This window comes from Blennius ocellaris (assembly GCF_963422515.1).
Source record: "Blennius ocellaris genome assembly, chromosome: 22".
In the NCBI taxonomy this organism is placed as follows: Eukaryota; Metazoa; Chordata; class Actinopteri; order Blenniiformes; family Blenniidae; genus Blennius; species Blennius ocellaris.
Genome location: NC_137671.1, coordinates 11,043,296 through 11,070,390, shown reverse-complemented (window position 1 = coordinate 11,070,390; position 27,095 = coordinate 11,043,296). Strand labels below are relative to the sequence as shown.

The window sequence follows — 27,095 nt, the reverse complement described above, 5'->3', positions numbered from 1 at the left end:
AGTCAAGCATTTTTTCCTCCAGGAGAAAGAATACAGATAAGCTTCACGATTTAAATGATTGTGTGAAAAGTTTCCAAAAACTACAAATGTTCAACTTTGTGTTTTACCTCGTCAGTATAACGAACTTCACTCTTTACTGGCCCACATGTTTACTTATTTTGCAGCATTTCGCTGTTTCTGAGAGAGGAAGCTGTCGGTTTTTTTTTTTTATCATTTCCTCTTCCCCTCCCTTTTGTTTCTCTCTTTTAATACTTTCCTATAATGTAAATGTGAAAACACCATTAAAAACGGCATCAAGTCTTTGTTTTTTACACCTTTATGGACTCAGCTGGGGTCTTTAACCGAGAAGGTGAGGTCGCAAAACAAATACATTTACCGACAGAAACGTAAATTTGAAGGACAGAACAAATCTAATCCTCTGGTTTGGATGGAGAAACTTGGACATCATTCATGAAAGATTCATGTGATATTATATATCTGTTATTTCCCTAAATGTCCTGTGGATAAACCAGAGCTGACCTGACGCCTTCGTTCAGAGTGTAGAGTTCATTCTCTCCCAGGTCCTTCTTCTGGAAAACGGAGATCACTGCGTTGTGGATGCTGCCAATAAACGCAGGCAGAGCACAATGTTCACTCACATGACAATCACAACCAGCAGGAGGGACATTTTTAAGATTAATATCAACATTTAACCAATAACTAAACACACTTGTTCATTTTTACTTTAGATTTTTTGCTCAAATCATAATGAAACCAGTGAAGGTCCCCTCGTAGAAAAAGAGGTTATGTCATTAATAAAGACCAGAGGGGGATTGAAGTGACGGTTATTCCTTCCCACTATCTGCCACCCAGGGTCACATAAAGCCGAAGCACTGTAAAAACGACCACAGAGACGAGTGGAGGAAGCAGAAAAGAATCTTTGAGGCGGAATCAGACGAAAAGAGGAGTGAATAAAGAGGAGCAATGGATCCCGAGGGAGAACTGAACGAGCTGGCGTGTAAATGTGTAAAAAGAGTTTCCTATTCATATTGTGCACAATAAGCTTCCAGCTGCTGATGTTTTCTCCTGCACAAATACAAAGCCGAGCGTCTGAAGCGCTCTCTCCAGCACCAACCTGTTCCAGGTGGCGTTGGCCCCGGCCCTCCTCTGCTGGGTCCCCTTGTCCCGGCTGCACTCGTCCACCAGGCCGGTCGCCCCGGCGCCGCCCTTCTCTCCGCCTCCGGCCGCTTGTTTAGCCTGCGAGAGGTCGGTCAGGCTGGAGGACGAGCCGCTGCCCAGCTTCAGTTTGCTGTGGAGACTCCTTGAAAGCCAAATGGGAGAAAGAAAAACAACCCAAACAAAAAAACAATAATAAAAACCCAGTTCATCGTTTTGGAGAGGTGAAAAGCATGCGCTTTTATTTTGATGGGGTCTCATAACAGCTGGATCCCAGCTCACTCAGCTGTGGGAGGGATAAACACCCAAGGAAGAACATGCAAAGTCTGCTAAGAACTTCCTGCTATGAGGCAATAGTTCACACCACTTACTACTACTACTTAGTAGCATAATAAAGATATAAGGAATCCTTTGACAACACGAACACAAGGAATATCAATACTACTTTTGCGTTTTAATTTATTGAGTGTTTATTGATTGCTGCTTTAAAATGGGGTAAAATGTTATCTGAACCAATTTTTATGCATTTTAGTTTTACTGAATATCTGTCACAAACTGATGAGTCGTCAATGATTACTGAAATAAACATCAAGAGAAAAAGGTAAACCGAAAAGTGTCTGGATTTTTAACAGTTTGTTTCTGCGTTTCAGGGAGAAGCATGGTTAAGCTTTAGGCTGTGATAAGAAAAATACATCAGTTTCACCTCAAAATGGAAGAAAAATGCAAACTTTCAAATCAAATCTTCACAGTGAGACTCACAGTTTGTACTTACTCTAATAACAAGTGCATCGGCAGCAAATATCCCCACTCCATGTCTGTGTAACTCTCATCTGAATGACGGCTCTCTCTCTCTCTCTCTCTCTCTTTCTCTCTCTCTCTCTCTCTCTCTCTGCCTTTGCCAGTCTGTGCCAGCCAGTGGCCACGTGACCCCGAGAGCTTTTGTGCCCCGGGGCGAACAAAAGAACCCTTTGAGCTGTGAGAGCTGCCAAGAAGGAGGGGGAAGACTTAAAGGTGACACACATTTCACTCCATCTTCCTCTCTGTGCTCACGTATTGGTGGTGGTGGTGGTGGTGGTGGTGGGGGGGGGGGGGGGGGGGGGGCAGAAGCTGCATTCAAGCTGTTGACACTTCACTGATCACTCGCTTCCTTTAGGGTTCTGGCTGTACGAGCCGTGGAGTCGCTGCCGACGACACGTTTGTGACGATCCGTCCCCACTGATAAGATAACAAACGACAAGAAATGAAAAGGCCATAGAAAAAGGAAAGCAAGAAACGAGAGAGGAGAGGAGAGGAGAGGAGAGGAGAGGAGAGGAGAGGAGAGGAGAGGAGAGGAGAGGAGAGGAGAGGAGAGGAGAGGAGAGGAGAGGAGAGGAGAGGAGAGGAGAGGAGAGGAGGTGTGTTTGTTGTTGGTTTGTCTGTCAACCTCGCTCTTAGTTGTACTGCAAATAAATAGGTCAGCGTGAGAAACAGGAGCCCTGGTCTGACACACACACACACACACACACACTGAAGAATGATCCCCAGGATAAAAGGATGTGACCCGGAAGTAGAACGCTTTCTGTGCTTGGCCCTGAACCAAGAGGACGACTCGCCGTGAAAAGAGGCTGCAGCCTAATTAGAAAACAAAAAACGGGGACGTTTACATGCATGAGAGCAAGAATGAGGTCATTGGGGAATGTGTGTGAGTGTGTTTTACGCTTCTGATCCGCCGGATCAACTGCGAAAGAGCGAAGGGGAGGAAAAGGCCGCGAATGAGACAGAGTGAGCGCTTGTTTTCACCTCCTGAACGAACCCTCTCGCTCCATGTCGGCCCCTGCAGAGAGCAAACCGGGCTGCTACGACCCCCGACAAGTCAGCATCTGACGGAGAAGTGAAACAAACAAAAGCAAGTGTAACCGACAGCGTGGCAGCTTCTATAAAATAACAGGCGTCTCAACAAATCAGACCTCAAAAGTTAGTAGTCTGAAAAAGATGGAGGGGTGAGTCTAAAGCAGATTGCTTGAAAACCTCTGTCTTGCCCCTTTTAGTGTGTATTTGTGTAGCATGGACCTTTAGCGGATTATTTCTATCTCATAGGTGATGCACAGGTTGGAAAATGCAACGATTGAGGTCGATGTCATAAATACATTGAATGCATCTACAAGAAGCTGGACTCACGTGTTTGCTACTGTTTGAATCAAGGAAAACCCTCTGTGTACATCACATTTAATGTAAATAAAAACAAACAAACATCAATAAATGTTTAATTTGTTTAGATTTGGATCCCTCAAAGTTGCACCTGTCGGCCACGAGGCCTTTGCTTTTCCACAACCTGACAGAAACACAGTTCTGCAGAGGAACAGTCACATATTAACGGTTTCTCTGTGAAAGTGAAGCAATAGTTAGTAAATGACTGAACACACGAGACGACGCAGGATATTGTCTGACAGCCTCAGACAGACAGACAGGTGTCCCCGTCTCCCCGTCCAGCTGATGAGACGCTGCATTCTAATCAAATTACAGTGAAGTGGGAGACGCAGACACTCGATCCGGCCACAGACCCAAATGCCCTTATTCACCCGGTCACTCGCTCACACACACACACACACACACACACACACACACACACACACACACACACACACACACACACACACACACACACACACACACACACACACACAGATAGAATGACCCGTGAAACTATCCAATCCGGTGTCTTCCAATGAAACTACTTTTTGGATTTTATTCCAAAACACAGAGGGTCTGCAAATGTTTCACTTATTATGCCACAAAGATTGATTGAGACAGTTTTACTGTTGTTGCACACTGGGCAAAAGCTCTGGTGAGTTAAAAATCCAGATGATCATAGTCTAAAAATGTCTAAATGAAGAATGCTTGTGTGCAGCGTCTCTCCTGCGGTTCAGGCTTCACTTCCTGGAAACTAATAATTCTCACAATGCAATTCTCACCACGGTCTGATTATTGTCCGACAGCATGCTATTCTACTTGCCTTTTCAGGTCAATGCAAAATGTGTTTTACAGTTTAAAAAGAAAATAGTAACAATAGTAAAATGACTTTTTCCCTTAATAGAAGCAAGTCTCTGTGGAGGTCAAGAAGTCGATGTCAACAGTCAAAGCATGTGTGTATTGAGGGGAAAAAGTGAATATTAGAGCCACGATTGTGTCGAGGAGGTGACACACACACGAAGATTGTTTTAATCTGTGTGTTCTGCCGTCTGTTTTCCTCGCACCAAACTACAGGCCGGTTTAATGGCTTGCTCAAGGGCACAAGGAGTGTGGCTACACAGACTGTGGTTATGAGTCTTTCTGCTTTAGCATCTGGGCAGATTTCCAGGAGCAGGAATGAAGCCAGTCATCTCCCACTCATTTATAACCATACTTCCTCCTCTTCCTCCTCTTCCTCCTCCTCCTCTTGACTCTGTCAGCAGCAGTTTACATTGTAAGTAGATATCAGGGTCTGCACTGCTGAAAATTAACACCCGTAATCTGTTTCGGCACACACACACACACACACACACACACACACACACACACACACACACACACACACACACACACACACACACACACACACACACACACACACACACACACACACACACACACACACCAGACAAGTACTAAAAACAAACCAAGAGTTGGAGTTGCTGCTCCGGGAAAATAAATAGATAAATAAACCGAGGATTTTCTGTCAGTCAGTCAGTCTGAAGGGAAGAAATGCCACCTGGAGTTCACTAACAGTTATTGTGTGGAAGAAGCAGAAGGTGGTTCTTGTCATTTTTACCAGTATAAAACTGTCTGCGAGTTTGCGGGGAGTTAATTTGATTTTCATACTCACTTTTCATCAGGCGTCTTCCTCGTTAAGTTTCACGAAAAGTAAAGTGCTCGTCAAGTGGAAATGCTGCAGGGACGGTATTGCCAGAAACAACTCCAGAGTTTCTGTGATGCATGTGGAGGAGAAGAAAAAACAGTCCAGCTCCTCCTCAGCGCAGATCTGAGCGCGTCACTGTGGCGCAGAGAGAGAGAGGGAGAGAGAGAGAGAGAGAGAGAGAGAGAGAGAGAGAGAGAGAGAGAGAGAGAGAGAGAGAGAGTTTCAAGCTGTCAGCGTGCAGAGGAAGCGCGAGAGAGCTTTACGCACGACGTGCGTAAAAGTAGAAAATAAATGTTTGTGTCTGTGTGACGTGCATGATATGACTGCCTGAGTAGGCTGGACTCACCCACTTACCCACCTTTATTACTTTAACTGCAAAGAAGAATAAAATATTCCTTTATTCAACAGTGATTAATCCGAATTTACGGGTTAATATTTGCGTAAAACAGTTGTCACTTCTCACGCAGGATTAACTCTAAACAGTCACACGCTTCACACTATCGATGTTGGTTGAATTCCATATTTTATGTTGCTGAAAATAAAGAAATAATTGACACAATCGATGAAGTCAATGACATTTCTTCATGGTTCCATGCGCCACAGTTTTTTTTTTAATCCCACTTGGGCCAGACTGGATAAAAATAAGGAAATTGTCACGACACGAGTGATTCTCTACTGGTGGGTTGCGACCCAGTCGTGGGTCACGATCTCATTCTCAGTGGGTCCAGGACCTTTGCCAAGGGGAAAGGGTAACTTGATAATAACGTATAAATAACAAAAAACTAAACAAAAAATGATCCCCCCCCCCCCCCCCCCCCCCCCCCATTGTTTAAAGTGTGAATACATTCTGAAACTTCTCGCAGTAAATACACTGTTTACTAAACCCACAATTTTATTTTAAGAGAAAACAATCTACAATCCTTTGACGATTTACAACCACAACAGGTGCAAGCTTTCATTCCAACACCTCTCAGCAATCAGCCGTTTAGGTGTAGTCTCAGTGTTTTGTTTTGAGTACATCCTCAAAATAAAAACTGTGAATTGAAATGAATGTTAACTCAGGTCAGTTTGGATCGTGGCTCTATTGGGTGTAGATCAGGTGACGGTGGAAGTCGTGTGAGAATATTGAACTCGTTGTCATTAAACCAGTTTTACTAGATTGAGTGAGTTTAGAAGTACAGCCACAAGAAAATTATAGTGTAAAACGGTCATAAAGAAGCGGATTGAATCCACTTCAGGTGAACTCTGGCCTTGAAATGATGTTCGTTTGGTACAAAAAAAAGTTTTTACCTGAACCACACATTCGAAGGAGGAATGATCTCTTCACAAAGTCACTTCAAAACCTTTACCTGTGATCAGTTTAAAAATACAGGACATCACGCTGAGTGCTTTTATTGCTGGTGCATGTGTGTGTGTGTGTGTGTGTGTGTGTGTGTGTATATGTGTGTGTGTGTGTGTGTGTGTGTGTGTGTGTGTGTGTGTGTGTGTGTGTGTGTGTGTGTGTGTGTGTGTGTGTGTGTGTGTGTGTGTGTGTGTGTGTGTGTAGGTGTATGTGTGTGTGCTTTGTGACTTCAGAGCCACCTTTCATTGCCCCAGTGATTATTTCTGCCTGGAGCCATTAGCAGTATCTAATGTACAGATCGCTGCGTTAACCACTGTGATACATTACTGCGATTTATCTGCAGAGATTGACCACACACACATTCACACACAACGAGACTGATATCACAGCCAGACCAAACCTTTTTTTTTTTTCCCTCTCGCTCTGTGACAAGTTTATGACGGTTCAAAGTTGACTGGTCGAGGCCTGATTGTGCCTTGAAGGGAACTCCTGGAAAAACACGGCTCAAGGTTCACTCATTACCTTAAAGGACACAAACGCACAAACACATGGGATTAAAATCAGTTTAAATCACCAGTTTGAGTCATACTTAAAGGCTGAACATGAAAAAAATGATGTCTAAATGTCATGTGATTTTTCATGATATATTATTATTTAGTATCTTTCAGATTATACCATCCTGGGTGAAACATCTTGTACTATTGATCTACTTTCTTCCACCCAAAAAGACAGAATAAGCAGAAAAGCGTGATTCATTTTGCAACTGATTTATTCTCCCAGCATTACAAAGCCGCTTCTCTTTCTGTTTCTCAGAGTGAGTTTGTACTTTCACAGCACACTTTGAAGTCGACTTCCAACCACGACGCTGAAGGTTAGAAAAACCACAAACTACGAGGAGTCGAGCAGCGAGAACTGGGTGACATGAGAACGCAATGAAGCCACTGGCGCACTGGCATGTCATTGGTGTGAAACCTGTGCACTTTAGGATGGTTTGTTCTGTCGCTTCCTCGATTTGCATTTCATTTCCTCTTACACTCACACACACACACACACACACACACACACACACACACACACACACACACTTCCATCCTGTAGCATCTGCTTGGCTACAGCAGTCATTACTCCCACCGTAGATGTGGATTATATTCGATTCCCTTCCTGTTGTGCTCTCAAACTCTCAAGGTCAAGAAGGAATCCGATGCCTCTTCAACATTAGTTTCATGTGATTTTCCCACAATGAGAACTTCCTCTTCCTCTTTAATTTCACACAGGGCGGCTTTTCGTTGAGGTAGCGGCAGATAACACTGAGCTCTTGGCAACTCTGGCTTTTTAAAACATTTCTGAGCTCGACTTTTCGCTCAAGGTTACAGGAATTTCCCGTTAAACGAATTGACAGTGAGCAGTGATTGGGTTCGATAGACAGTAAAATGCATTATTGTGGGTCTGCTAATTAGTTTGGTTTTGTCCATATGTTGAAAAATGTACCAATAAAACATTATACATTGATTTCATTTAGCTTTTTAAAGGAAGACTGAGTGAGGAAGCGTCTTTTTCAATCATCACGTTTTAATCCCATTATTAGAATTCCTTGTAAAAATAAAAATAAAAATAAAATAAAGACCAAAACATGTCGTGATGAAGACGCACGTGATTAAGAAATGCAGCAGTTTGAATCCAAGTTCTTGTATTGCAGTGAGCGCGAGTTCAGGCAGTGCAGCGACAGACACTGTTTGTTTATGTCCTCCTCATCTCCTCTATTTAACCACACACAAACTCACTTTTCTCCGCACACAAACAAACACAGGCAGGACACAAGTGCTTCACGCTTCACTCCAAAACCGCCTGGCGGGATAGGAAGAGCCCGGTTTGGACAGAATATACGCCTGTTTACGCGTTATTTTGGGGGCGTAAACAGGCGAAGGCGCTCTCAGGCCGACGGAAAACATTGGCAGGAACTCGTAACGACGCCACTTACGGGGCCGTCGGCAACACCCGACGCCCCCGACGCCCCCGTCACAGCTCCCAGTTCACAACAAACAAACACAACCAGGTTGCAACATCGTCGCTGCTGCATGCGGGCCAACCTGTCCAACCCCAAACACCGCAGATGGAGGTCATTTACTGCATGCAATGACCCTCACATGAACTTCACATTGAATAGCATGCTTGTTTACTGGATGCAGATGAGCCTCCCGCGTTGTTTACCCCCCCCCCCCCCCCCCCCATCTGCAGACACTAAATGAGAGTTTGAACTCCAGCAGAGGTCAACGCTTGTTGTGTTCAATCTGCTTCATTCAAGGACGACTGAAGTCAAGCGGGAAGCCGAGGGGTAAATGAGCCAGTTAATGAGTGAGAGGGAGCACAAAGGAGGAGTGGTCGCATATCTGTAGAGTAACAAACACCAGTTTTCCTTCAGTTCTAAAACAGCATGCGGGAAATATCTCGTAACTTTAGTATGGATTCAACAGATGTCAAGAGACAAACACAAAAAATCACTGCTGATTAAATATGTAAAACTCTTTCCCATTCCCATTACCTCATGATATTCATTTAACTACAGTTACAAAAAAAGTGACAGAGTATTAAATAGTTGTCAAATGTGTTCAAGGTTATTCTCAGGCTGACATGTTACCTGAGGTCACCTGCCGTTTACAGGCTTCGTCTTTTTAGGACTTTTTTTTTTTTTTTTAACTTTCCTTGAAGATAAGCAGCAAAATATGTCTGTTTTGCCTCCAGGTCAGTAAATAACTTCAGGCCACAGTGATATTTGTCAACAATCGTTAGAAGCCTTACTATTAAATTGAATAAAGACATTCATTGCAAACATGTTTATCATCAAGATGACAAAGTTTCTTATGCTCATGACTCATATCATGTGCTCTGCAGTTTATTCTGTAATTTTTACATCAGCTGAAGCAAACAACTGGCTGTTGATCTGCAGTCTGTGAATCTGTTCTCTCATCTGAAGACCTGCGTACATTTCTGCATTTCTCTCATCATCCACCACAATGATCTGTGGAAGGAAGGAAGAATGTCGATATTTAATCAAGAAATGAATCACAAATCAAAAGTTCTATTCAGCTTTAATTGGATCATTACTGCTTTACTCTTAAAATAACCATTTTCCTGTGTTTACATGCTGTATAAGTGGAATATTTACATGTTGCTCTTGTGCACATGTGCCATTTATCTTGAGGCCTCTTAAAAAAAAAAATCAACTCAGAATTTTAATTTTAATTTTCTGTATAATTTCCATAGAAGATCTATGAAGTTGGAAAATTGGGACATACAATATGGGGATAAATAAAATACAAATATACAGGCATAAACATCAATACCTACTCTCTTACATTTGTTTTGAGATGCGACTCCTTCATTTCTTTAGTCTGATATTGATGTTAATATTTTACTTGATCTGCACGTGACATGTTAGATGATCGAACTATTTACAGTTGAATAATATGTACCGATGTGGAAAAAGGTGTGTCTGTTATTTTTCTTTAATATTTTGCACTCATTTCTGGTGTGAGATAAATTAAATGTTTATAGGGGGGGAAAAAACAACATAAAAAAAACTTGAAAAGCTTTTATAAATAAATTATGGAGGCTAAAAAAAAAAGGACTGTTTACTGTTCTGCTCCATTAAAAACTCAGTGAACACTTGAATTACCTTTTAATTATTTATCTCTGCTGCAGGTTGAAACACAAACGACAACCAACAAAAGGCTTCAACACCAATAACTGATCGCCAGTGTTGTTTAATATGTTTGCATTACAGTTCAGATGCATAAAAACCATGTATATTTTGGATGTCCAATGTCATTAGAAAAGCTTGTGGCAGTCAAACGTGCACTGAAAGGAGAATGTGACACCTTATAGTTTATACTGTAAACAGGTCATAAAGGACTGTTTGCTTCAATCTCTGTGACCTTTACAGCGACTTTTATGACCTGCGGTCATTTCCCATCTTTTAAAAATACAATACTTATGATTAAACTTTTACCGGGATGAAATCTAAAGGGTCAATTTTCCATGTGAGGACGTGTCACATTTTTCTGCTGGGTGGTATTCACATCAGAGCAGGAAAGCTGCGTAATGGAAATTTATTGTTATAATAAACCGTCGGACCTCATTTTCCTTCCTCCTTTCCTTCCTCTGGCCTCTGCTTCTCCGGCCAGACTTTCGTATTTTCACCGTCTCCGTGGAGACACGTAATGAGCTCGGGTTCACACCTCCACGTTTCCTGCTTGGCTTTGAAGGAAGAAGATATCGAACCTGCTGCTGGATGCAGGTGGAGGAGGTGAGGATCTCTGCTGGAGCCTTGTGGACAGGATCGGTACTGCAGTCGGAAGCATCACATATTTTCCTGTTTAGCAAAGGTGACTCAATTGGACCACCTCCATGATGAGACGCATTCTCACCGACTTATTGGTGTCACCAGTTCATCTCAAACATTTTTGTACTGCGGGAGGAAAATGTAATTCCCGGACAAAACAGACTGTTAAACACCAGACCCTTGTGTGGGGGTGTCCAAAATCATGTTTATGTAATTCTGTATGACCGCTCTCTTTCTTTAATGTCTTTTACAAGTACTTTTATTGCTCTTTTACAACTTCATATTTTGAACTTTGTCCAAAAAAAAAATTATTTTCTTGCGAGAATGACTCTCAACCATGTTCCATGTGGGCTGTCTCAACTTTAAATATCAAATATTATTTCAAATACTGACACATTGTATGTCAGTATTTGGGAGTCAGTCTGCTTATTCTCTTATGAAAATGAAGAAGAAACACATCAGAGTCACATCAAGTGGTGTTATACCGGCAAACAGACTGCGAGAGAAATATAATACAGTATTAATATTATACATTTTTGTCTGCTTTCCAGTTTTCCAGCTGCTTCCTTCAAGAGTTTGATTTTAAAAGGATGTGAAAACACCAATCTGCAGATAAACACAACTCCCCCGTATTTTTTTTCCATTTAAACAACTTTTATTTATTAAGTTTTTACAAATAAAGTAACAAATTTCATTGTATGGTAGCGCAAAGCGCAACGTTTTGTTTTTTAATATGAAGCTTGAACACTCTATACTTAGTGCAAAACATACCGTTAAAGGCTGCCGATGACTCCCTACATGGATTTTTGTTTTTGTTTCGTTCACTCATCCATTTCATTTTAAATTCCAATCATTTTTGTACAATATCAGCCACAATACAGAAAAAGAAAGGCGGTAAATTCAACCAGGTGCTGTTGGAAGACGATAAAACGGTGTGTAAAAGCATGTTGAGGGGATATAAAAGAAAAAAGATTTCACAGGAGCACGCCACATGAAACATGTTTTTGTGTGTTAAATTGATTTTTGTAATGTTTGGGCACTTCTACTGTGAAAAACAAAACAAACAAAAAAACAAAAGGGGGTGAGTCTTCTAAACAAGCAAAAAATGCAGATGAGTTAAAACAACTATTGCTATACTTTGTGTGTCTCAGTTATTAAAACAAACAAAAAAAAACTTTTCCATTGAACCATCAGGAAACTTTCAACCCCACTTGAAATTAAACTGTCATGTTAATAAAATTGCATTGCAGATTTTTGCAAAGTAAGCAAACAAACAAAACGCTGAAGCTCCAGTGAGTAAAAAAGCAGATGATTTCCTACCAAAAGGGTTTTTCTCTTTTTTTTTTCTTTCTTTTTTTAATTCTCCCAACATGGCACTGAGTCCAGAGCCAAAGAGAAGTGGCTCCACGGTTTATTCACAGCTTCAAACCCAAATCGACTCGCAGTAATAAAACGTTGTGAGAGAGTTGTCACATAAAAACTGGCGAAAGCAATACTTCTTGTACAAATTTCACAGGGTATTCAGAGTATTTCGATGCAAACTAAACACATTCAACAACTTTTTTTTCAGTGAAATTTGTACCAAGTGCTTCTCATTCACGCGGAAAGGGAGGATTCTTTTTTTTAAAGGCCTTGCAGCTAAACTGAACCGTTATCACATTATCTTCCGTCATTTTCACAATCCGACTCACTTCAACCACATAGGCATTTAAAACCACCGCCTGCAACGCGGCCATTCACATTCAGATATTTAGTAAAGCGCAACTTTTTGAAAACATTTTTTTTTTCTTTAAGTAAAACCGTCTCGGCTGCTTCACACAAATGAGACAGAAAGAAAGAAAATATGAGGTTTTAAAAGCTTCCTATGTGTCGTTTCTGTCGCTACTGCGGCTTCCTGCTTGAATTCAAACTGATTTGTTGCGGAGTTACATGTAAGAAAAGTGAAGAATCATGAAGTTATTTCAAATTGTTATGTCAAAACACCTGCAGGCAGCCTCAGTGAAACACGTCACGGTACGTTTGTGCTAAATGCTAATAACTGCTGCTTTAAAACACTGTTTATGGAGCCATCTTTAAGGTCTAAAAAAAACAAGGACAAGTAACTTGGCAGTTTTCTTTTTGAAGAGTGATTTTCATAGTATTTAATTCTAAATGCATTTCCAAAAAAACAAAAAACAAAACCCCAGCAGCACTGTATTTCCTCATCATGGCCCACAGCACATCTCACCACCACATAGCTTAAAGAGCTTAAAACGTGTGTTTGAAGTTCAGCTGATTTCACAGAAAAACAAAAGCGTCAATACTGGGTGTAAAGTTTTGGTTTTTTATAGATCTTATGCCAGAGGACGTTTCAAAATCTGACCGGACCGCTTCGCGCCGCGTTAAGTACAGAGTGGTCCAAGCTTCAAATACAATCGTCTACGACTCCCTCCTTCAAACTCAAAAAAAAAAAAAACCTCAACGGAGACACGGTGGCTGTTTTTCTCCCACCGGTTTCCACGCCACGCCCACTTCCTCTCACCCAAAAACCTCCACTCCTGACAAAGAAGCAACAAGAAGGATGCAAGGCACTAATCACCCCCCCACCCCCCCAAACTCACCCCCAAACTCACCCCCTGGTGATGGCGGGGGCTCTAGAAGGGGGCGTCAGGAGAAGCAAAAACATAGACAGCAAAAAGAAAAGAGAGCTTTTTTTTGTTGTTGTTTTGTCTTCAAGTACATTAAAATGGACACCATTGGTTTATACATTCACATTCATCTAACAAACCAGGGATCAGGAGGGACATTTAAAGTGTCTGATATACAAGTCCTGTATTAAAAAAAAAAAAAAAAAAAAAATAGCTAGCTTTGACTTTTGTTATCTAAATAGGAACTTTCCTGCCGCTCGGCTCTGGGATCAATTTCCACTTTCAATTCGATCAGTTTGGGACGTTAGTTGTCGGTAAGGCATCGCTATGGAAACGCGTCCTCTGATGGACTGATGGAGGGACGCTTATTGACGAAGAGGAGCGAGGGGGGGGGCAGTGAATTGAAAGTGAAAGGACCCCAAACGGTTCTTTTGTGTAGATTTTTCTTTTCTTTTTAAACTTGTGACATCAAACCCTAAAAACTAATGTTGTCCAACAACATCTGCTAAGAACAAACAACAAGAATCACAGTGTCTCCACATCGTGCGCCCTTCGCGCACGTAGAACAGGTCCATTGACAGAACACATTTTTTGTTTTTTTTGTTTCTTTTTAAATAGAATAATCATTAACAACAACAATTAGGATCATAATGTACATTGCAATCATCTCGACACCCCCGCCCCTCCCCGGCGCTGAAACCAACCCCAAATATGACACTATGAACGTGAGGCATCGTCTTAGAGTGAGTCGGTTAAACAGCTGCTATATTTACATGAGTCTGTGTGCTTGGATGTGTGTGTTTGAATGTCTCGTGCATTCTGTATATGTGTGTGTGTGTTTCAGATTGCGAGTTGAGGGGTGGGGGGGGGGGGGGGGGGGAGCGGGGCAGAAAGCCAAAAAAACAACAAACAAACCCGAAAACCCCCGAAAAATAAAACAACGAAATGGAATCATCATAGCTGACATTCTAGAAAAAAGATAAATGGACACAAACTGTACAAGGACTTTGATATTATTCTAACAAGGCCACTTTATCATGCCGTACCCCCCCCCCCCCCCCCCAATATCTGAAAGGTTTCTGCCGTTATTGCTTCGAATGGCAACAGAGAGGTGAAGAGCGAGGGATGGAAGAGGAGGCGGCGTCCGGAGCCCACCGACATGATGTTATTTAATACTAATCTTTTCTCACCGAGCGCCGGGCTGCATCGCCTCTCAGCCGGCGTTTCTTTCACTCCTCCTCAACGTCAGTTGTGCTTTTTAACAGTTCAGAGAGATTTCTAATACCTGCTGCCACGTCTCATCAGAAATGCTGCTGCTCGAAATCAGGACTTTCTACTTATCGTCACCCAGTTCCCCTTTAAATTTAGCGGGGAAACTATCTTTTTTATTCAAAAAACAGGTTTGCCATGTTGTAATAATAGATCAACAGCGAATGCGACAACCTGCTTTTCCCGGCAAAATCTGCAGCAATGAAACAGTGTTTGAGAGGATCTGCATGGACAGGAGGGTGAAAGTTTGATTTTTTTCTAAAGTTGGCCTCCATATTCCACCTCCTCCTCTCCTTCCTCCTCCGTCTGAGGTCATTTCTTCCCACCGGCGCACGGCAGAGATCCGTGACTCAGCCATGAGAGCCTGAACACAACACTGCACATGCAATCAGCTAATGACATCAGTCTTGAACCCTGTCAGAACCTCTTTGGCCTTTTTTTTCATTTTTTTTTTTTTTTAATGTTGCACTCCTGAGTCTTTTCTTTTTACCCTTGATCACTTTGGCTCGTGGCCAGAAGAAAATGTAGAAATGGAGACGGGTGTGACGGAAGCAGAGATGAGTGCAGGTGGACAAATCCTCCCGATTCCTTCTTGAACGGATCATCTCAGACTTCCTTGCCCTTCGTGCTCTTGTAGGTTTTCCTGCTCGCTCCCGGCAGACGTACATACCGAAACGCTCTCCTCTGCACCGCTCCACCAGTCAAGATTTAAACCCCCCCCCCCCCCTCCCCTCCCCACCCCCCTGCCCCTACGTGGTCCTCAGGTTGGGCCCCCCTGGGTTGCTGACAGATTTCTGCAGAGGGGTGGCCAGATGGAAGGCCTGGAGCGGGCCCTGGCCGGGGAGCGGGCCCTGCGAGGTCGGGTAGGGCCCCAGCGGCTGCGAGGTGCTGACCAGCAGAGGCTGCGCCGGGGTTTGGTGTGTGGCGGAGGAGATGCTGTGGGCCGGACCGGACCACTGTGCGCTGTAGGCGGCGGAGGGGGTGTAGCTGACGAACTGGGTGGGCTGGGGCAGGGGCGGAGTGGAGGAGGCGGGGGGCTGGCACAGCGAGCCCTTGCGGGCGGCCAGAGAGGTAGCAGTGGTGGGGTTTGCAGGGAGGTGGGTTGAACCGCCGACGCTGCTGGGACAGAGCTGGCTGGGGGCCGAGTACTTCCTGCCCAGGCTGGCCGACTGGATGACCTGCGGGGATTGGAGGACAAGATTTTAAAACACACCCGATTCATTCTGATGTGGCACCGGGTATCATCTACGGACGCGAAAGATGTTTTTTGGTCCAGTTATCACACAATAACAGAGAAACCGGGAGTCATTGGGAAACTAAATGCTCCTCGAGGGCCACGATCCCGCATGTTCTGACACATCGCTGCTTTGAGCGTCCCGAGGTTCTCTGATAAAAGCTTCGCAATGACTAAATTCATTCAACCCCGCCATGTTGGGAGCAGTAAACATGGCCTCCAGGACCGGGAGCATCTGCCTTTGGTACAGAAGCATGACATATGCAGCCGTCTGTGTCTGATAAACGAACGGCGGGGAACTCAGTCGTCCCAGCGGATCATCCTCTGAAATTAACAGGCCAGTGTGAAAGCGGTGTGTTAGCATACCAACCTCATAGCTGTGTCCCTGCGCTGGAGCCTGCTGCAGCTGTTTGGCACTCCGCTTACCCTGTGAGAGTTGAACCGTTAATATCTCTTCATAAAACGGTAAAATAAAGCATTTCGATGAGTCCAATGACTGATAAAGCAGCTCCGAACCTGCGAGAGGTTCATGGCGTCCCTGGCCCAGTTGTCCACCAGCTTGTGGAGGTCGTCCGTGAAGGTTCCCTTTCTCTGGTGGGGGGCCGAGATGTTGGGGGGCAGAGTCTGGGAGCCCCCCTGACTCTGACCCAACGATCCGCTCACTGCGTTGGTGCTGTTCGTCCCTGCGAGGCGAGAGAGAAGGCAGAAAGAGGGGAGGACGAGAATGTGAGCCAGTGTTTCAACAGTGGTATTAAAGTCATGCTATCTGAATGAATGTCTGGACCGTGGAAAGGTCAAAGGTCAATCGGGTCAGCGTTTTAGGGCAGCATGTTGAGGTGGTCGTGAGAGCTGCAGTGTTTAGTTTCAATGATGGGGGATTATGATGATAAACATTAAAAAGAGACAATTTATGAGACTATAATATGCCAAATATAATAAATCTGTGAGACACGGGGCAATCTGTGACACTGACATGCGCAGCAGCAAGTTGTTTTTCACAGCCAGCTCTGTAAGTAAAGCCATTTGCCCCATGAATCACTTGTTTCTTAAAGTTTACTTCACATGTTGTCCATTAGATGGCACTCAAACTCTGCAGCAAGGTATGTAGGCAGCCAAGTGCCAAAACTCAGCCTCAAACTTAATGGAGAAAATTGAATGCACGTGGGGGTAGGGTAGGGTAGAGTGAGGGGGGGGGGGGGGGGGGGGGAGGGATGCAAACTGGGCAAAGCTTGCTGCATGTATTTACACAATCTTTGCATATTAATTCGTATCACTGCTTCATGTCGGTGCCTCTTCCAAGTGTAAATGGTATCGAGTCACTCTCCTGACGTGAAGGAATCAAGGCCGTCGACAGGATTAATGGTTTTACAGTCAGATATGGATACCAAAAACAGAAAATACGTAGCCTTTCTTAAACATACAAATAGTTAAAACAAGTATCAGGAATCAAAATAATACAAAAACTCTTCATGAGAGTGAAATTTCATTTAAAAAAAAAAACATTTCTTTTCCTGCAGAAAATCCCAATCCTATATAATAACTGTAAAGGGCTGATTCACGCACCTGATGCTACGTGACACAATGAATTATGGGAAGAAGTTTTGAGGGGAGAAGGAAAAAAAAAAAAAACTGGATCGTAGAGCTCATCAGACAAAGATTGTCATGTCATGCTAAACAAAATGGAGGAAAATAAGGATGAGGAGACGCTGAGTCATGAGTGACTGCAGCAGCATGGGATTCTGGTCAGTGTAGTCTGGACCACGAGCCATGATGGGGGGGGGGTGTTCGTGTGTGTGTGTGTGTGTGTGTGTGTGTGTGTGTGTGTGTGTGTGTGTGTGTGTGTGTGTGTGTGTGTGTGTGTGTGTGTGTGTGTGTGTGTGTGTGTGTGTGTGTGAGAGAGCTCGCAGGTGCATGCACCAGGTATTTCAGTCATTTCAGTCAAACTGGGTTTTTCCCTCCAAAACTCGAGTCTCAAAATTGTTCCAAGACGTTCAAACTGACTTTGACACAGCGGCTGAAATAACTGAAGCCAATCTCATGTTTGGCGGGACGTAAACAGATTAAATCTAGAGGGCGAAGGAGGGCGGGGAGAAGGCAGCGTCAATGCAAGGATGAAAGGAGGAGGAAGGGGAGGGAGGATGGATGGATGGCGGGAGGAAGACCAAAAAGATAGATAATTACGACAGAGCTGGTTGCAGGGGCAGACTTTTTTCACCATCTTCCCTGTGCGGTCGGAAGACAAAGATCGGGAGGATTGGGAGAGAGTCAGAGTTAAACCCCGCCCACAACACACTGACAAGCAAACACAATACGAATATGATTATTTCTTTTACTTCAAGTACCCAATAACATCTTAAAAGACCCGTCGCACGGTGCAAACTGGAGAAATGCCTTCAGACTTACAAATGTAGAATTTATTTTGAACGGAGGCATCGTGATGAAACAGCAGGTCGGCTCAACATAATATATGTATATTTTGTTGTGATCGTCTAAAGCTCTTTGCAGTGTGTCTGCACGCTTTGGCTTTAAGATGCTTTTGGGTAACCGACACCTGGTTCTTCCCCTCCACAGCTGAACTCTAGAACTGGGTCCAACACTCTCAATCCAAACCCTCAAACTTCCCCCACAGATTAGATTTAAACAAAAGTGGGTATCAGAATGTATCTCACGCTAACGGTATATAGGACTAAGACCCAGGTCTGTCTCTCTCTCTCCCCTCCTGCTGGTGTGGTGACAGGCTGGGGGGGGGTGGGGGGGTGAGGATAGAAGAGTGAGGAAGTGAGAGAAAGGGTTTGAGCTGCAGAGGGTTCAGAAGCGTCCGTAAACATCCTGTCAACAAGCACAATATATCACAACACTTCAAAATGGGGTTCCAAAGGAGGGGGGGGGGGGGGTGTCACTTTATTGGTAAAAAAAAAATAGATTGAAGCACAGTATTTGAACAGAACCGTCCCTAAATAAGACAATTGTGTGAAGCCAAATAATACATTCTCAATTAAAAATGAAACTGGAGGACAAGAGAGTCAAGCCATCAGGTCTCCAGTCGTTCTTCCTTGTTAGTCTGCTTGTTTATTTGTTTTATTGTTGCGGCTGGAAGGAAGCGATCGGGGTTCAAAACTAAAGACGGACACGCAACCGGCATTGCCTCATCTGCCAGCAGGGAAACGGAGACACGAGTTCACATGAAGGGAAACGATTGTAAAATTTATTATCAAATTCATAAAAGGAAACCATGTTTGCTTTATGTTTTTGAACAAATGCATGGGATTGTTAGCGTATTAGTTAAGATTTGAAACGCAGTGAAGCACTCCGTATTTGCACTTTAACAGACATAAGTGGGGACGTTAGCAGAAGTGGACATTTTACTCGACTTGATTCGATTTCTTTTTCGAAAAGCACAGATTGTCTGTTACACCAACAGTTCGGTTACAAGATCCGCAGGAGCGAATCTTCCGTTTTCAATCAGCTGATTCTTTAATGTGGTTTTATCGCGGGGCTGCCGACAGCCTGAGAACCAAGCTTTAACTTCCAATTTGTTCTTCAGCAGGTAGTAATAAAAGTTTGTGCATAAAGGTTAGAGATTCTGATTTAAGTGTCTTTGCTCGGAGGGATGGAAGAAAAATATCTAAACACTAGAATGTAGCTGCACTACTCAGGTTGCATCGATTCTCAAAATCAATTTCTACTTAAAGGTTGTGGACGATTCCTCACTACTGAATGTGGGAGCTGATCGACTCACACGCTTCTCAAGAAGAAGATCTGGAGCCTTAACACATATGATTTAATGTTTCAGTGCAACTTTATCTCTGTTCTTTCTTGTAATTTTTCATTGAAATAACCGATTATGTGACTTCGTATAGTCGAAACCGATTTGCATTGAATGTAACGTTCCAGAGGTGTTGGTCCGTGAAAACTGTAAATCTATTTGAAGAGGAGGAGTCGGTTAGAAAGATGGCAAACCTTGCAGGAAAAAAAACATTAAAAGGTTATGGGAAGCTCAGGATTGTAAGACCGATTAGCATCTGTGTTTTGTGTCCTGCAGCGTATTGCAATTTATTTATATTTTCTGCTTTGTATGTACATTTTATTTTTTCCCAGCGTAAACAACAATGATGTTTGTTGTAGCGATGAGCAGCTGATTGCGCTTTAAGATCTTAATTTGGATAGAAACACAGTTTTATCTCATTTAGACATGCTGCATTCGACTAAATCCTGCCAAAATGTTAGGATTCGTCAGATTTCTGCAGGATATTGTTGTTATGAGTGTTATCTTTCCTCCACCAAGAGAAGAAAACCCACAGGAAGACAGGACGACCGAGACTTGAGGGATATAGGAGTAAACAAAACAGAACAAAAGTAAGTGAGGGGTAAAAGGAGAAGGGCAAAGAAATAAAGCGTTACACACAAAGAGCCAAGCAGGGCGTACTCAGAAAGCGCGTCCTCCTGCCGCCAGGCTTGAAGGCCAAACGCTCCGAACCCCAGCTGAACTTTATACAGCCTGAAGAGAGGGAGGGGAGAGGAGGAGATGAAGAGAGGGAGAGAGCGGAGGTGGTAACAGATCGACCGAGGCGAAGGGGGGAGGAATAGAGAAATGACGATGTAGAGACAGAAGAGGATCAGGTGAAAGAGAAGAAACAGAGGGATCCACAGAAGAGACGTCAAGCCGTGAGTTTAGATACAAACAGAGAGAAAAACACACCGAGAAACATTTTTGCCCTGTGAGGGAGTGAAGACGGACCAACGGCAGACGCCTGTGTTTCTACGCATGCGAATCAGCTTGTTGAAATTCAAACTATCTATTTATTTATTTGTTTGTTTTACCTGGGGTGGGAGCGCACAGGCTGGGCACGGAGAGCGCCGCCTCGCTGGTGTAGGCCGAGCACAGGTTGTCGCTGGAGGGAGAGGGCTTGAGGGGCTGGGGGCGGGCGCTGCCGCCCGGGTCGGCCAGCCCCGCCGGGGTCAGCAGGGCCAGCTGGCCGGGGAACATGGTGGGGACGCTCTGGGCGGATAAAGTGCTGCCTGGAAGGTTTGCGCGGCGGGGCAAAGGCGAGGAGGCGCACAGGGCGGGAACCGACACGGAAAGCAGACGAACGCACAATGATGACGAACAGATTGAGGCACCCGTCACCCCCCAACACACACACACACACACACACAAACACACACACACGCATACAATGACAACATGGAGAAAAACAGACAGGGACAGCAGTCAGAATTTTTTAAGCTCCAGGTCTGATTCAGCGTACACCCACATGCACATATGACCAAGCAAATAAACACACACACACACGCACACACATATGTGCACACAAATGCATAAACACAGAAAGGATGTAATGTTATTTTTAATTATACTGGATGTGGTGGATCAAAATTAGAGTGTCTGTTTCTGTGAGTTTCTATTAAAAAAAAAAAAAAGGGGGAGGGAAGTTAAACGTTCAGTTGAACCAAATCACACAAAATACACGTTTTCTTTCTCTCATGGTCGCATTATATTATTATTATGATGCTTTTGGTTTATTTTGAGCAGGTTTGATGAGGTGTAATGAAAGGTGATTTGAGGTGTGATGATAGTGGTTGCAAAATGAGACTTAAATAAATGCCACACCATGTTATTCCTTTTCAATAATACCCATTTAAGAACTGGAATACTGAGAAAAATCACATAGATCGTCATAGTTTTACTTTTTCTATACGATTTTCGAGTAATGAGCCAAACCCTGAGCAAACAACCGGTGTTTGCATGAAGCCGATCACACTCAAAGAAGGCAAGAAAACATGTTTTTTTTGTTTTTTTTTTGTTTCATCACTTTGACAAACTCGTTCTTGAATGCAGCTGCTTTAATGAGAGCTCACCGGGCTGTAACGGGCTCTTGCTGCCGTGCGTGGAGCTGGTCCTGGACGATTTCGACGACTTGCTTTTAGTCGGTCGTCTCCTCCTGCCCGTCAAGGCGATCGCAGGAGGGATCACCGCGATCGGAGGGACCTGGACAAAACAGCCAAAGGACAGATGCCAAGTTTGTAAATGTATGCAGGGTTTGTGCACTTTGTTTCAAGAAAAATCTCTCTTACACATTTGAATCGCACTTCCTGAATAAATTACGACAAAAAGTAATAAATTACATAAAATAAGAACAAACATTTCACTCAAAGCAACATCAAAGCAAACAATTACTACTTTAATCGATTTATTCATTTTACCCAGTTGTGATTTAATTTTTTAGACTCTGAATATCAGAGATATTTTGACGGTTTTTAAGGATGTGTGCGGACTGTGTGAGTGTGATGCTGTCGACTCAGCTGCTGTGACGGACCTTTCCCAGCCTGGTGAACAGTCGATCGATTTCCTCCTTCTGGCGGGAATGGAGGGCTTGAATCTCACGCATGTGCCTGGTGGTAGAAAGAGGGAAGTGCACTGGTTATAGTACAATTATGTTCAGTAAATGAAAAGAACAAAGAAGAAGCGGTAGTTTTTAGGGAAGCGAAAACTTTCAAGAAAAGATAAAAAAAAAAAAATAATAAATTAAAAAAAACTAAAAAAAACAACTCTTGGTCTTAAATGTACTTAACCTTAATAAAGAGGAGGAGGCAGGAAGAAGAAAACAGCGTCGAGGGAGAAGAGGAGATAACGTACTTTTCTCTAAGGTGGTTGACTTCCCGTTTGAAGTCCTCGTCCTCGAACTCGGAGTCGTTGTCACTGCTGACGTAGGAGTTGTTGAAGGAGTTGTTGTTCAGACTCGGCAGAGAGGCTTTCTGAGGCGAGTCGGGGGTGGGAACCCGGCCTGGATCGCTGGGCCCGTTGGCAGACGGGACAGCGGGGAGGGGACTCTGTCTGCTGGGGTTGGGGGTCTGCTCCTGGGCGCGACTGACCGAGAACCGACCGACGCGAGCCTCCGGGTTAGTCGTCACCTGAAATGAGGCAACGACATCCAGGGTGAAGTAAAACAACGATCAGACGAGTTAACGACAAAAGGCGGGGAAACAAAAATACCTGGAAACGTCCGATGGTGGTGGCGGGTTTCGGCGAGGAGACGGGGGAGGGGTGGGCGGACCCCAGTGGAGTCCGTTGTAGAGGGGGTCCGTCCACGACGTCTCCCCTTTGCCCTCCTCCCCCTCTCAGAGGCGACAGGGAGTCTTTATGCAACGTGTTCTCCGGGCTGGAGAGGCTGGAGGATGAGGAGGAGGAAGATGAGGTGCTTGAGGTGGAGGAGGATTCAGTCCTGGCCGAGCGAGGGACAGAAGGCTGTTCAGTAGCAGGCGAGACCTGAGCAAGAAAAAGAGACAGACACGAAAAAAAAAACATTTATATATATATTTATAAGGAAATTATATGTGAATTACCGACGCTCCCTCGCCTGTCAAACAACTTTTACCTGAAATCTTCCCAATTTAATTCCAGCTGCAGGAGAATGTGGAGCAGATGCATTTCCTTCCTCTAAGGAAAAAGGAACTGGAGGAGGGACGGAAAATATCATCAGGCAAGAGACACAGAGCCACAGATCGACGCACTTGGGAAATATGCACTTGTACATACTTGTTTGTCCCGATGAAGGCCCGCTGCTGTGAGAGGCCTGCGGTCGGCACAAAGAGAAATGAGTCAAAACAGAGCCGCGCTCACTGATTCCAGCCCCACTGTCAGCCCCAGCTGCTGGAGTGACAGTGTTAATATGTGTGTGTTTACCTGTGTGTGTGTGTGTGTGTGTGTGTGTGTGTGTGTGTGTGTGTGTTTACCTGTGTGTGTGAGCTCATGGGAACGGTCTCTGGGCTCAGAGCTCTCCTCAGCTGCGCATCCAAGTCCTCCAGAGGCTGCTGGGACTGAAGACATCGATACGCTGTTAGATATGCTCCACATGCCAACACACGCTAGGTCAAAGCAAAACTACACGTGCATTTAAAGATTCTTCTTTTTTTTAAGTTGCTTGTAAGATTTTATGGATTATTTATAAAGCATTCTCTCATTAACTTCAAGTTAGTTTAAGGACTTGAGGTGACATGCAAAAGATCAGCAGGTAGGTTAATTAAAATAATAGGAACTTATAGGAATATATATATATATATATATATATATATATATATATATATATATATATATATATGATTATCCAAGTTTCTAATTTCTAAATGCATTATTGTCAGTTTAAACCTTATATCCTCATCCTCACGGTGCTTTTGTAGCCATACGTCTCATAATCAGAATTGTTAATGATATAGAGAAAACTTCCAGAAAGCAGAGAAATAAATACAGCTTCAGAGTGTTGTCAAAAACTTATAGTAGCATTACAGAGCTGGCAGTATATCAAAAGTTGAGTTCACTTTGGAAAAAGGAGCAATTCTTGTCACTCACTGCACATTTTTGATATTTGAAAAGCTTTGAAATGGCACTTAAGTCTTTGACAGATTTGATATTTTATTCTTTGGTTTGGTCTGTTTTTTTTTTTAAGTTACACTGTATAAAATGGCACTTTACAAAACTGATTAGAAACATTGATTTTGAGTTGGTTATTCAGAGCGAACAAGCAAAATCTGTCTTTTCTTATTCAAGACCCTTTACTTAACAATGATTTTAATATAAAGTGATTGGTGATTGTGTCTTTAAATACATAGTAGCAGAATAATCACAAATGCAATGAAGACTCTATCCTGTATAAGTCTTGTACAACTGTTTTTGTAAGTCTATAACCATAATTTGGGAAACTAGAGCTTTAATTAAAAACTTTAAAATGCTGCACTTCGGTTATAAGTCTCAGTTTGTATTTACTTTCTTAAATTTAAAAAAAGCATATTGCTCCAGCATACAAGGGAGATAAAATGCAGCGGAAAGCGTGCCAAGCCAGCCGTTCTCTGGAGAAATTAACACTTAATTAAAAGGTGAATGATTAAAATTAAATCCCTTGTGAACTGCAGCAGGGTGATCTTAATCAAACTAGACAAAGTCTCACACAGGAGCAAAACACGAGGGGTGAATCTCATAACTTGTGGGCCAGGTTTTTGTTTTTTTTCTTTCTATTTTTATAAAGAAGTCATGCCGTTCTATTCAGTGTGTACCTCTGGCTAAAGGGGAAATCTCTATTTTTAGGGAGCTGCATTCAGAGCCACAACAAAACAATCTGGAAATTACAGTCACTTCACATTTGTTTTGCATGCTTCGGCCGTATAAGCCGCTTTGCTTTACTATTTAAATGGTTTTTTTGCGCTTTACTGTCTCCAAGCGTTAAAATCAATAAAATATGAACTTTGACACACACTGAGACTATTTATATGCAGCACATGGTCAAATTAGGTCACATTAGTATACAACAAAAGACTGCACATGATGATCTCTGTGTTACTTTGGAGTTTCTTTTAAAGAAATGTACAAAACAGAAAGAACACCTGTATTAGACAAGTTCCAGGGAAGGATGGCAGGAGTTCTGAAGGAGGAGAACTGGCCTATTCTCAGCCAAACAGATGTGATGGGAGGGAAAAAAAGAGAAGTAGAAGAGATTACAACAATTACTGTGAAGAGTGTTAAAGGGATATTTCCATGCGAGATGTAAGAGTCGATAGAAATGAGGCTGAAATGGGTGAGGGGTCTCTCCTGGTCCTGGAAGGCCACAGTGCTGCATGATTTAAATGTCCCCAAAATACCTGAATCTAATGGAGTGAGCAGGGGACATAATGACACCATGCTGGACTGTGGTTCTTGCAGGACCAGGAGAGCCCACCTCATCTTCCACTGGTAATAACTGTGACTGCTTCTTAAAGTGTAAATTAGACATGCACATGCTTCCTGATTACGACGTAGAAAACGATAACACAGGAAAACTCACCGGTACCCGGGATAACGGGGCTTTGGATGGAGTGGTCTGGCCTAACGAGGCAGAGATGACTGCAGAGAAGAAAAAAAAGAAAAGTTAGAAAAAAAAAAACGTATTTCAACAAACTCTAGAAGAAGCACAACAGCATGTCGTTCTACTGACCAGTCTGAGCAGGGGTGGTGATCGGCGTCCCGGGACCCTGGATTGGTACGGGTGACCCCAGCGACCCCAGCGGCAGGGTGGTGGGGGGCTGAGGGGGATTGGCTGGCTGGCCGGAGGCGGGCGCTGTGACAGACGTGATGGAGGTAGAGACATGGCCGACCGGGGACGAGGTACCTGCCACAGAGGCTCCGGAGGCGGGGTCAGCGGCGGAGGCGTCTCCCTGGCTGGACGTCACTCCTCCGCCCAGGTCCATGAAGAGAGACCGCAGCTTCTTATCCAGGGCTTGGATGTCATCTGGTTTGCCCTGCGACTCGGAGGACGCGTCACACCTGAGACACGGAATTCATTTCATTCATCTGAACCAAAGCACACGACTGAAGTATCAGCTGATGTGCCTTATTAGCACATTCAGACGTCCAGAAGTTAAACAACCGGGTTCGATAATCAGCCATAATCCGCAAAACAGACGCCCTCTCACCTCGCATCGCAGTCCCCACAGTGTGTGTGCGTCTGCCCGGGCGGAGCTGCTGTCTGCGGCTGAGAGTGGACCGGGGTCGGTTGGACTGACGGCACATTCGTGGTGACTGGCTGGAGTCCAGCGGAGGAGGAGGAGGAGATGGAGGAGGGAGCAGGAGCAGGGTGGGAGGCAGCAGAGGGAGCAAGCTGGGGACCCGGGATAGCAGTGGTGGGGATGACGACGGAAGAGAGGGAGGGCGTGGACGAGGAGGGGGGAGAAACCGATGGTCGATCGGAGGAGACGTCACTGGTGATCAGAGTGGAGGAGGCCGGCGGGGAGGTGGGCAACGTCGGCGAGACAGTGGCCGAGGGTAAAGAAGAAGGCAGCGACGCAGCGACGGCAAACGTCGTCTGGGACTGAGGCTGGATGTTTGCCTGACCAGGGGGAGGAGAGGACGAGCCCGGGGGGCTGAGGCAGACGGAGGGACTGGAGGACGACGGGAGCGACGCATCCAAGACCTGCTCCTGCGACGGGGTTAAATTAGGAGGCAGAGGGTCCACAGCAGGGGTGAGCGTGCTACTTTGTGACAGGACAGGGGCCGCTGCAGGCTGCAGAGGGTGGGAGGAGTGGATGGAGGCCGGCGCCGTGCTGGGTCCCGTATCGAGCTGGTTCTGGTTCTGTCTGAGCTCAGAGAAGGCTTTCTGTAAGCTGATGGCACCGGCAGACTGGGACAAGGCCACGCTTTGGCCTGCGGTCTGGGATGGAGCTGGAAAAAAAAAATAAAAAGAAGCGAAGCATTTTATCCACACTGACTTGATCTGGTGACAAACATCCGG

General features: G+C 44.2%; 2 protein-coding genes across 7 annotated transcripts in view; both read right to left on the bottom strand.

Moving 5' to 3' along the window:
- The window catches only part of LOC308146461 (proline-rich protein 5-like), an 11,425-nt gene extending 6,325 nt beyond the window's left edge, over positions 1-5,100 (bottom strand). The window contains exons 1-4 of one of the 2 annotated variants that reach the window (XM_080518288.1): positions 4,997-5,100; positions 2,935-3,014; positions 1,115-1,300; positions 520-600 (exon numbers count right to left, since the gene is read on the bottom strand). In XM_080518288.1, coding sequence (XP_080374414.1) covers positions 520-600; positions 1,115-1,300; positions 2,935-2,960 — 293 coding nt within the window. In that variant the 5' untranslated portion in view covers positions 2,961-3,014; positions 4,997-5,100. Of the gene's footprint in view, positions 1-519; positions 601-1,114; positions 1,301-2,934; positions 3,015-4,790; positions 4,880-4,996 lie in introns of those variants that run through there. The other variant, XM_080518289.1, reaches the window with a different exon arrangement.
- Positions 5,101-15,355: 10,255 nt separating this feature from the next.
- Positions 15,356-27,095, bottom strand: part of wnk1b (WNK lysine deficient protein kinase 1b) — a gene marked incomplete at its 3' end in the record, with an annotated part of 81,846 nt that continues 70,106 nt past the window's right edge. For 2 of the 5 annotated variants that reach the window (XM_080518284.1, XM_080518286.1), the window contains 15 exons: positions 26,281-27,025; positions 25,803-26,131; positions 25,653-25,711; positions 25,216-25,272; positions 23,575-23,658; positions 23,378-23,414; positions 23,217-23,293; positions 22,835-23,107; positions 22,478-22,752; positions 22,158-22,233; positions 21,700-21,829; positions 20,662-20,859; positions 16,357-16,523; positions 16,211-16,267; positions 15,356-15,784 (listed from right to left, as the gene is read on the bottom strand). In XM_080518284.1, the coding sequence (XP_080374410.1) occupies positions 15,356-15,784; positions 16,211-16,267; positions 16,357-16,523; positions 20,662-20,859; positions 21,700-21,829; positions 22,158-22,233; positions 22,478-22,752; positions 22,835-23,107; positions 23,217-23,293; positions 23,378-23,414; positions 23,575-23,658; positions 25,216-25,272; positions 25,653-25,711; positions 25,803-26,131; positions 26,281-27,025 (2,993 nt within the window). Of the gene's footprint in view, positions 15,785-16,210; positions 16,268-16,356; positions 16,524-18,021; positions 18,064-20,266; positions 20,339-20,661; positions 20,860-21,699; positions 21,830-22,157; positions 22,234-22,477; positions 22,753-22,834; positions 23,108-23,216; positions 23,294-23,377; positions 23,415-23,574; positions 23,659-25,215; positions 25,273-25,652; positions 25,712-25,802; positions 26,132-26,280; positions 27,026-27,095 lie in introns of all 5 variants that reach the window. The other 3 variants (XM_080518282.1, XM_080518283.1, XM_080518285.1) reach the window with 3 other exon arrangements.